We start from the raw sequence: 11,029 nt of genomic DNA on the forward strand, positions 1-11,029 counted from the left end.
GGAAATTACTGGAGAGAATTCTTAGAGACAGGATCTACTCCCATTTGGAAGCAAATGGACGTATTAGCGAGAGGCAACACGGTTTTGTGAAGGGGAGGTCGTGTCTCACTAACTTGATAGAGTTTTCGAAGAGGCCACAAAGATGATTGATGCAGGTAGGGCAGTGGATGTTGTCTATACGGACTTCAGTAAGCCTTTGACAAGGTCCCTCATGGCAGACTGGTACAAAAGGTGAAGTCAGACGGGATCAGGGGTGAGCTGGCAAGGTAGATACAGAACTGGCTAGGTCATAGAAGGCAGAGAGTAGCAATGGAAGGGTGCTTTTCTGATTGGAGGGCTGTGACTAGTGGTGTTCTGCAGGGATCAGTTATAAGTTTGCATACGACACAAAGGTTGGTGGAATTGCGGATCGCGATGAGGACTGTCAGAGGATACAGCAGGATTTAGATCGTTTGTAGATTTGGGCGGAGAGATGGCAGATGGAGTTTAATCCAGACAAATGTGAGGTAATGCATTTTGGAAGCTCTAATGCAGGTAAGGAATATACAGTGAATGGTAGAACCCTCAAGAGTATTGACAGTCAGCGAGATCTCGGTTAATAGGTCCACAGGTCACTGAAAGGGGTAAGACAGGTGGAGAAGGTAGTCAAGAAGGCATATGGCATGCTTGCCTTCATAGGCCAGGGCATTGAGTATAAGAATTGGCAAGTCATGTTGCAGCTGTATAGAACCTTAGATAGGTCACACTTGGAGTATAGTGTTCAATTCTGGTCGCCGCACTACCAGAAGGATGTGGAGGCTTTAGAGAAGGTGCAGAAAAGATTCAGCAGGATGTTGCCTGGTATGGAGGGCATTAGCTATGAGGGGCGCTTGAATAAACTCGGTTTGTTCTCACTGGAACGACGGAGGTTGAGGGGCGACCTGATAGAGGTCTACAAAATTATGAGGGGCATAGACAGAGTGGAAAGTCAGAGGCTTTTTCCCAGGGTAGTGGGATCAATTATTAGGGGGCATAGGTTTAAGGTGCAGGAGGCAGCTGAACACTAACATACGGAGGCTCTTGAATGTTATAATGATGCCGGCGGTAGAAGGGGAGGCAGAGATAGTGGTGGCACTGGACGCGGAGAAGGCCTTTGATAGGGTTGAGTGGGGGTACTTGTGGGAGTTGCTGGAACGGTTCGGGTTTGGGGAGGGGTTTGTCAGTTGGGTGAGGCTGTTATATGAGGCCCCGATGGTGAGCGTGGCAATGAATAGGAGGAGGTCGGAGTATTTTCGGTTACACCGAGGGACGAGGCAGGGGTGTCCCTTGTCCCCCTTACTTTTTGCGCTGGCAATTGAACCCCTGGCTATGGCGCTGAGGGAGTCGAGGAACTGGAGGGGGCTGGTGCGAGGTGGGGAGGAGCACCGAGTGTTGCTCTATGCGAATGACCTATTGTTGTATGTGGCGGACCCGGTGGAGGGAATGCCGGAGGTGATGAGGATTCTCCGGGAATTTGGGGACTTTTCGGGGTACAAGCTCAACTTTGGGAAGAGCGAGCTGTTTGTGGTACACCAGGGGGACCAGGAGGGCGGGATTGGTAGGCTCCCATTGAAAAGGGCGGAGAGGAGCTTTAGGTACTTGGGGGTGCAGGTGGCCAGGAGCTGGGGGGCCCTGCATAAGCTTAACCTTACAAGGCTGGTGGAGCAAATGGAGGAGGAGTTTAAGAGGTGGGACATGTTGCTGCTGTCTCTGGCATGTAGGGTGCAGTCAGTCAAGATGACGGTCCTTCCGAGATTTCTGTTCCTGTTTCAGTGCCTCCCCATCCTTATCCCGAAGGCCTTTTTCAGACGGGTTAACAGGAGCATTACGGGGTTTGTGTGGGCACATGGGACCCCGAGGGTGAGGAGGGTATTCTTGGAGCAGGGCAGGGATAGAGGGGGGACTGGCGCTGCCCAACCTCTGTGGGTACTATTGGGCTGCCAGCGCAGCGATGGTGCGTAAGTGGGTGATGGAGGGGGAGGGGGCAGCATGGAAGAGGATGGAGATGGCATCCTGTGTGGGCATGAGCCTGGAGGCGCTGGTGACAGCGCTGCTGCCGCTCCCTCCAACGAGGTATACCACGAGCCCGGTGGTGGTGGCTACCCTCAAAATTAGGTGGCAATGGAGGCGGCACAGGGGGGAGGTGGTGGCTTCGATGGGATCCCCGAAACGGGGGAACCACCGGTTTGTTCCGGGGAGAATTGTTGGCGGGTTCCTGAGTTGGCACAAGGCCAGGTATCAGGAGGTTGGGGGACCTGTTTATAGACGGGAAATTTGTGAGCCTGGGTGAGCTGGAGAGGAAGTTCAGGCTCCCCCCGGGGAACGCCTTTCGGACATGCAGGTGAGGACATTTGTCAGGCAGCAGGTGGCGGGGTTCCCTCTGCTGCCGCCGCATGGGGTCCAGGACAGGGTTGCTCTCGGGGGTGTGGGTTAGGGAGGGGAGGATCTCGGCGGCGTACCAAGTGATGCAGGAGATGGACGAGGCCTCGGTTGAGGAGTTGAAGGGTAAATGGGAGGAGGAGCTGGGTGAGGAGACTGAGGAGGGGACGTGGGCGGACGCCCTGGGGAGGGTGAACTCCTCTTCTTGTGTGAGGCTTGACCTCATACAGTTTAAGGTGCTGCACAGGGCTCACATGACCGGGACAAGGATGAGCCGGTTCTTTGGGAGTGAGGACAGGTGTATTAGGTGCGCTGGGAGCCCAGCAAATCATGCCCATATGTTCTGGGCATGTCCAGCATTGGGGGAATTTTGGAAGGGCGTGGCAGGGACGTTGTCGAGGGTGGTAGGATCCAGGGTCAATCCGGGCTGGGGGCTCGCAGGGGTTGCTGAGGAGCCGGGACTGCAGGAGGCGAAAGAGGCCGGTGTTCTGGCCTTTGCGTCCCTGGTAGCCCGGCGGAGGATTCTTCTTCAGTGGAAGGACGCGAGGCCCCCAAGCGTGGAGGCCTGGGTCAACGACATGGGTGGTGAATGTCTGGAATGAGCTGCCAGAGGCAGTAGTAGAGGTGGGTACAATTTTGTCTTTTAAAAAGCATTTAGACAGTTATATGGGAAAGCTGCGTATAGAAGGATATGGGCCAAATGCAGGCAATTGGGACTAGTTTAGTGGCAAAAACTGGGTGGCATGGACAAGTTGGGCCAACAAGCCTGTTTTAATGCTGTAAACATCTATGACTCTACCCAATGCTTGAGGAAGAGAGAGGGTGCATCCTCTGTCTGAGCAGGAGTCAAATCTAGTCCCAGGGCCCATTCTCTCACACAGCCACTCTGCATCTATTGGAACTAATTGTCCTTTGTCATACTTAGGTCTTGTTGCGTTTCCATGTCCAGAGAAACATAGCAACCATTCCAAAGAGTGTAACACCTGCAAGGATCCAGGAGAATGCACAGGTAAATTCCTGGTCACCCAATCAGAGGGTAAAAAATGCTTTGATCCACTTGTGATGAGAGGAAAATGTGCAATGGTCCTTTTGGAGTTTGATCTTTTTCATTTCCGTACATGGGAAATAGGAGTAGGAGGAGGCCATTCAGCCCTTCGAGCCGCTCCGCCATTCGTTATGATCATGGCTGATCATCAAGTTCAATACCCTGATCTCCACCCCCCCCCCCCCCCCCCACCCATATCCCTTGATCCTCTTCTTCCCAAGATTAGAAAAGGATGCTCAATTATGTTATGTGTAAAGGCAGTTGAGGGGCTGATGCTGGGGAGGTGGGTTTCTAGGTAGGGGGATGATCTTTTGGGGAAAGGAAGCCTGGTCTCCAGGGATTGATTGACAACGCACAAGTAGCAAAGATGCCACACTTTTCCAATTCTACACACTGTTGTGCTGCAGTAGAATATGCACCTCAGCACAGAACTAAAGAAACAGGAGCAGGAGTAGGTCCCGAGATCCTGCACCATCATTCAGTAAGATCATGACTGATCTGAATGTGGTTTTATCTCCCCCATAACCCTTACTCCGCCCTGAATATATTCAATGAACCAGCATCCACTACTGTCTGGGGAGGTGGATTGCAAATACTAATAATCCTCCAACAGAAGAAATTTCTCCTCCCCACAATCTTAAATGGGAGACCCCTTCTTTTGAAACTCTGTCCCCTAGTTGTATGTTCCCCAAGAGGAAAAACATACTCTCCAGCTACCCTGTCAAGTTCCCTCAGAATCTTTAGTAAGATCATCTCTCATTTTTCCAAAGAGTATAGGCCCAGCCTACTCAACCGTTCCTCATTAGACAAATCCGTGATACCAGGAATCAGCCCAGCGAACCTTCTCTGATGCTTCCAATGCCTCCTTAAATAAATTGACCAAAGTGTGAACAGTACTCTAGGTGTGGTCTTACCAATGCTCAGTAAAGTTGTGGCAAAGCGTCTCTATTTTTATACTCAATCCCCCTTGTAACAAAAGCTAAAACTCCATTTGCCTTCCTAATTGCTTGTACCTGCATGCTGATGTTTTGTGATTCATATACAAGGACACCCAGATCACTCTGCACCACAGCATTTTGCAGCCTCTCTCCCTTTAAGTTTTCTTTTTTTATTCATTTACAGGATGTGGGCATCACTGGCTCGGCCAGCAGGTATTACCCATCCTTAATTGCTCCTTGAGAAGGTGGTGATGAGCTGCCTTCTTGAGCCTGCTGCAGGCCATGTGGTGTAGGTACACTCAGTGTGCTGTTAGGGAAGGAATTCCAGGATTTTTAACCAGCGGCAGTGAAGGAACAGCCGATATATTTCCAAGTCAGGATGGTGAGTGACTTGGAGGGGAACCTCCAGGTGGTGGGGTTCCCAGGTATCAGCTGCTAGATGGATCTTTCCAGATGGATAATAATATTCTACTTTTCTATTCTTCTTGTCAAAGTGGACAACCTTACATTTTTCCACATTATACTTCATCTAACAAACTTTTCCCATTCACTTAACCTAACTATATCCCTTTGCAGACTCTTTGTCTTCTCAAAACATTCTCTCCTACCTGTCTTTGTATCATCAGCACATTTGGCCACCACACGGTTAGTGCCTTCTTCCAAATCATTCATTCAGATTGTTAATAATTGGGGCCCCAGCACTCATCCCTGTGGAACTCCCAGTTACAGTTTTCATTCCTGAAGAGCATGTTGTAGACTGGGTGGTCATGTGTACATCAGAATGACATGTACACAGGAAGTGGCAGTACCAGTAGTGTCAGAAGTCCCTCCCAGCACGGGCAGACACAGCATGTAAGAGCAGCTAAGATTGTTAAATAAACCCTTCAGCTTGTTCGTCCCTTGTTGTCAATCTATACAGCTACGATTTATTTTCACAAACCTGGGTCTTATATCAACATGAAATGAGGGTTGCACACCTAGAGGTCACATAACATAAGAACTAGGAGCAGGAATAGGCCATATGACCCCTCGAGCCTGCTCCGCCATTCAGTGAGATCATGGCTAATCTTTTGTGCGGGGCAGGGATAGAGGGGGGCTGGCGCTGCCCAACCTCTCTGGGTACTATTGGGCGGCTAATGTCTCGATGGTATTCAAGTGGGTAATGGATGGGGAGGGAGCAGCATGGAAATGGATGGAGATGGCGTCCTGTGGAGGCACGAGCCTGAAGGCACTGGTAACGGCGCCGTTGCCGCTCCCTCCAACGAGGTACACTACGAGCCCGGTGGTGGCGGCTACCCTCAAGATTTGGGGGCAGTGGAGGCGACACAGGGGAGAAGTGGGGGGCTCGGTGGAGGCCCCGCTGCTGGGGAACCACCAATTTGTCCCAGGGAACATTGATGGCGGGTTCCTGGGGTGGCACAGGGCGGGCATAAGGAAGTTGGGAGATCTGTTCATTGACGGGAGGTTTGCGAGCCTGGGTGAGCTGGAGGAGAAGTTTGAGCTCCCCCCGGGGAATATGTTCAGGTACCTTCAGGTCAAGGCGTTTGCTAGGCGGCAGGTGGAGGGGTTCCCTTCGCTGCCCCCGTGGGGGTAAGGGATAGGGTGCTTTCGGGGGTGTGGGTCGGGGATGGGAAGGTGTCTGACATCTACTAGGTGATGCAGGAGGTGGAGGAGGCGTCGGTAGAGGAGCTGAAGGCTAAGTGGGAAGTGGAGCAGATTGAGGAGGGGACATGGGCGGACGCCCTGGAGAGGGTGAACTCCTCCTCTTTATGTGCGAGGCTTAGCCTCATCCAGTTCAAGGTACTGCACAGGGCTCATATGTCCGGGACGAGGATGAGCAGGTTTTTTGGGGGTGAGGACAGGTGCATTAGGTGTTCGGGGAGCCCAGCGAACCATGCCCATATGTTTTGGGCATGCCCGGCACTGGGGGAATTCTGGCAGGGGGTGGCGAGGATGGTGTCGAGGGTGGTAGGGTCCAGGGTCAAGCCAGGCTGGGGACTCGCGATATTTGGGGTTGGGGTGAAGCCGGGAGTGCAGGAGGCGAAAGAGGCCGGTGTTTTGGCCTTTGCGTCCCTAGTAGCCCGGCGGAGGATCTTGTTGCAATGGAAAGATGCGAGACCCCCAAGCATGGAGACCTGGATCAATGACATGGCGGGATTCATTCAGCTGGAGAAGGTCAAATTTGCCCTGAGGGGGTCGGTACAAGGGTCTTTTAGGCGGTGGCAGCCATTCCTCGACTTTCTGGCTCAAAGATAGGCAACTAGGTCAGCGGCAGCAGCAACCCGGGGGGGGGGGGGGGGGGGGGGGGTTCAGGGGGGCATTGTTTATGTTAATTTAATTTATTGTTAATTTATTTTGTTGGGGAGGGGGGAGGGGGAGGGGGGGGAAGAGGGGGAGAGGGAGGGGGGGGGAGAGGGGGAGAGGGAGGGGGGGTTAGGGTTCGCTGGGCTCCCATAACATAAGAACTAGGAGCAGGAGTAGGCCATCTGGCCCTTCGAGCCTGCTCCGCCATTCAATGAGATCATGGCTGATCTTTTGTGGACTCAGCTCCACTTTCCGGCCCAAACACCATAACCCTTAATCCCTTTATTCTTCAAAAAACTATCTATCTTTACCTTAAAAACATGTAATGAAGGAGCCTCAACTGCTTCACTGGGCAAGGAATTCCATAGATTCACAACCCTTTGGGTGAAGAAGTTCTTCCTAAACTCAGTCCTAAATCTACTTCCCCTTATTTTGAGGCTATGCCCCCTAGTTCTGCTTTCACCCGCCAGTGGAAACAACCTGCCCGCATCTATCCTATCTATTCCCTTCATAATTTGATATGTTTCTATAAGATCCCCCCTCATCCTTCTAAATTCCAACGAGGACAGTCCCAGTCTACTCAACCTCTCCTCGTAATCCAATCCCTTCAGCTCTGGGATTAACCTAGTGAATCTCCTCTGCACACCCTCCAGCGCCAGTATGTCCTTTCTCAAGTAAGGAGACCAAAACTGAACACAATACTTCAGGTGTGGCCTCACTAACACCTTATACAATTGCAGCATAACCCCCCTAGTCTTAAACTCCATCCCTCTAGCAATGAAGGACAAAATTCCATTTGCTTTCTTAATCACCTGTTGCACCTGTAAACCAACCTTCTGTGACTCATGCACGAGCACACCCAGGTCCCTCTGCACAGCAGCATGTTTTAATATTTTATCCATACCCTGTATCACGTGAGAGAGATCATGGGCTGGATTCTCCGGTCGGCAACGCCGAAATCGCATTGGCCGACAGGCCGGAGAATCTAAATTCCCGACAGAATTGGGGGAGATGCTGCTTCCACGAGGCTCCGCCCCCTCCAAAGCGGTGTACTCCAGGAGTACGCCGTGCCACGTATCCACGGCCTTGGGCCATTGTCTGAGCCCCCCCCCCCCCCCCCCGATGCTCCGCCCCTGACCGGCCGAGTTCCCGACGGCGTGAGTCTCTCATGGTCTCACCCATCGGGAACTCGGCCTGGCGGCTGGGGACCTTGTCCAGCACCGCCACAGTCGGGGGAGGGCCGATCCCCGGACAGGGGTGGACATATTCGGGGCTGGGGGCACTGTGGTGGGGCGATCCATGGCGCGCGAGCCGGCCGAAGCTGGGGGGGGGGGGACTATTTCGCGGGCTGGGTCCGCAAGTGGCATCCGCCATGTTGCATGGCATGGCCGCTACAGGCCGTCGCCGTGCTCATGCGCGCCCATGGACCCGGCAATTCTCCAGGTCGTATCAGCAGCGGGAGCCAGTTGCTCCACACTGCCTGGCTGCTAGCCGCCCTCCCCCAGAACATCGTGAAACACCAACATTTTCACGCTGGCGTGGGGACTGAGTCTCCAGAACGGAGAATCCAGCCCCATATCTCCAGGGCAAAGGTCACAATTGTGCACTAAATTAGCTCATTTATGCCCAGATATTCTAACTTGTAAAGCTTAAGGCCAAACTGTTGACCCAGAAATTGGGTAATGTGCAGCTTTAGCAATTAGTAAGAAAGGAGCCATGTTTAATCGGACAAACTCCAGTTACCATCAGATCCAAGCCAAGAGGGGGCTGAATGAAGTCGGTCAAACTCTGACATCTTCCTTCACTAAATCCCCTCACCTCCAAACGTGTCTTTGGTTGAGATATTAACCGCCTTGTCTGCTTTCAAGTGGATGGAAAACACCATCCCTAATTGTTCATGGGAGGATGATAATGAGCTGGCTATTTGCACCATTGCTGCCGCTGAAGTGTAGGTACCAGCGGTACCTACAGTAGGGTTGGGTATAGGGTGGATACGTGGGTTTGAGTAGGGTGAGTATTGCTCGGCACAACATCGAGGGCCGAAGGGCCTGTTCTGTGCTGTACTTTCTAGGTTTCTATGTTTCTATGTTCTAAATGATTTCTTTCTTTGGCGCCTTGGTACAAAACCCTGCTTCATGAGAGGCAGCAGCTGTCTCAGCCGATGACGAGGCGGGGTATCTGCTGGAGGTGGATGGTTCTCTGGCTCAGGAAATACGAAGCTCCATCTTGACATTTACTTGTCTTTGATGCAGATTTTTGACTTTTTGCTGATGGACGAGGACCTTCAGTTGCTGCTCACCTTAAACAAGAACTGGAGAGTTTGTCAGTTAACTGCGTAAGTTGGTTGAATAGGCTTTTACTTTCTCTGTAGGTGGGGCACATTGGCGATGCAGAGTGGGATTAGACTGGGTAGGTTTTAACTGGTAAGCAGAATGAGCAGGAGGCTTAGGTTAGAATAAGTGGGACATGAAAGGATATGGGAATGAGGGACAGAGGAATTAGATTGCATCAGGTGTTAAAGGTTACTATCCACTCTGTCCATGCCCCTCATAATGTTGTAGACCTCTATCAGATCACCCCTCAACCTCCGTTGTTCCAGTCAGAACAAACGAGTTTCTCCAACCTCTCCTCATGGCTAATGCCCTCCATACCAGGCAACATCCTGGTAAATCTCTTCTGTACCCTCTCCTGTAACCAGGAGAATGGGATTAGATTGGATGGGATATGGAAAGGTACGGAAGTGAGGAAGAGAATTGGATTTGACCAAGTAGGATATTAAAAGGCATGGGAAGGAGCAGAAGTTTGGGAAGAGACTAGATTGTTTTGGGTTTGGATAGTTGGCAATCTAGTTGTGAGAGAACCCTTGGGGATGAGTGATCATAATATGTTAGAAATCTTTTGAGGTAGGGCGGCACGGTGGTGCTGTGGTTAGCACTGCTGCCTCACGGTGCTGAGGACCCCGGGTTCAATCCCGGCCCTGGGTCACTGTCCGTGTGGAGTCTGCACATTCTCCCCGTGCCTGCGTGGGTTTCACCCCCACAACCCAAAGATGTGCTGGGTCGGTTGTTTGGCCACGCTAAATTGCCCCTAAATTGGGGAAAAAAGAATTGGGTAATCTAAATTTATTTTAAAAACACAAAATAGAGGATTTCCTTGTCTATTAATAGAAAAAATAATTCTGACAAATGAGGAGATCTAATCTGATATTTTATTTGCTTCCTCCAGATTACGGGATCACCAGTTTTACCCATTTAAGGATTTCTAATTGGACTTGCTGGAAGTATGCAGACCCGAGCTCCCACAGATACTGCCTTTTCTGCAAAGTCACAGTTTTTATGGCACAGGAGGATGCCATTTGGCCCTTTAAATCCAGGCCAGATCTCTGCAGATTGATCCAGACAATCCCATTCCCCACTTGCTTCCGCTAACCCTGCTAATTTATTTCCTCCAAGTACCCATCCAGTTTTCCTTTTGAAATCATTGTTTTGGCTTCCACCACCTGTTTGGGCAGAAGGTCCGAGGTCTTTACTATTCACTGCATTAAAAACATTCTTCCTCGTATCCTCCTGCCCGTCTTGCCTAAAATCTTTAAATCTGTGTCCAAGCCTGCACCGACCATGCTGCCCTCTGAACTAAAACCCCCTACCCTTCCGGGGGCCACATCTCTCTATTCCCATCCTATTCGTGTATTTCCCTCTTACATCTCCTTTAAACCTTGCCCCTCCCACTTTAAACCTATGCCCCCTAGTAATTGACTCTTCTACTCTGGGGAAAAAGCTTCTGACTATCCACTCTGTCTATGCCCCTCATAATTTTGTAGACCTCTACCAGGTCGCTCCTCAACCTCTGTTGTTCCAGTGAGAACAAACCGAGTTTATCCAACCTCCCCTCATAGCTAATGCCTTCCATACCAGGCAAAATCCTGGTAAACCTCTTCTGTACCTTCTCCAAAACCTCCACATTCTTCTGGTAATGTGGCGACCAGAATTGAACACTATATTCGAAGTGTGGCCGAACTAAGGTTCTGTACAGCTGCAACATGACTTGCTAATTCTTATACTCAATGTCCTGGCCAATGAAGGCAAGCATGCCGTATGCCTTCTTGACTACCTTCTCCACCTATGTTGTCCCTTTCAGTGACCTGTGGACCTATACACCTAGATCCCTCTGCCTTACAATAGTCTTAAGTACTGTCATTTACTAGACATTTCCCATCTGTATTAGACCTTCCAAAATGCATTACCTCACATTTGTCCAGATTAAACTCCATCTGCTATCTCTCCGCCCAAGTCTTCAACCGACCTTTATCCTGTTGTATCCTCGGACGGTCATCATCGCTAACCGC

The 11,029-nt window shown here is 51.0% G+C and overlaps 1 protein-coding gene across 4 annotated transcripts in view; it reads left to right on the forward strand.

Moving 5' to 3' along the window:
- zgc:56622 (uncharacterized protein LOC326033 homolog) overlaps nt 1-10,245 on the forward strand; it is an 89,309-nt gene extending 79,064 nt beyond the window's left edge. For 2 of the 4 annotated variants that reach the window (XM_038806147.1, XM_038806148.1), the window contains exons 8-10: nt 3,323-3,406; nt 8,937-9,019; nt 9,910-10,245. In XM_038806147.1, coding sequence (XP_038662075.1) covers nt 3,323-3,406; nt 8,937-9,019; nt 9,910-9,949 — 207 coding nt within the window. In that variant the 3' untranslated portion in view covers nt 9,950-10,245. The remainder of the gene's footprint in view (nt 1-3,322; nt 3,407-8,936; nt 9,020-9,909) is intronic. The other 2 variants (XM_038806150.1, XM_038806151.1) reach the window with 2 other exon arrangements.
- Nucleotides 10,246-11,029: the final 784 nt, after the last annotated feature.

The sequence above is a fragment of the Scyliorhinus canicula genome, chromosome 9 (assembly GCF_902713615.1).
Source record: "Scyliorhinus canicula chromosome 9, sScyCan1.1, whole genome shotgun sequence".
In the NCBI taxonomy this organism is placed as follows: Eukaryota; Metazoa; Chordata; class Chondrichthyes; order Carcharhiniformes; family Scyliorhinidae; genus Scyliorhinus; species Scyliorhinus canicula.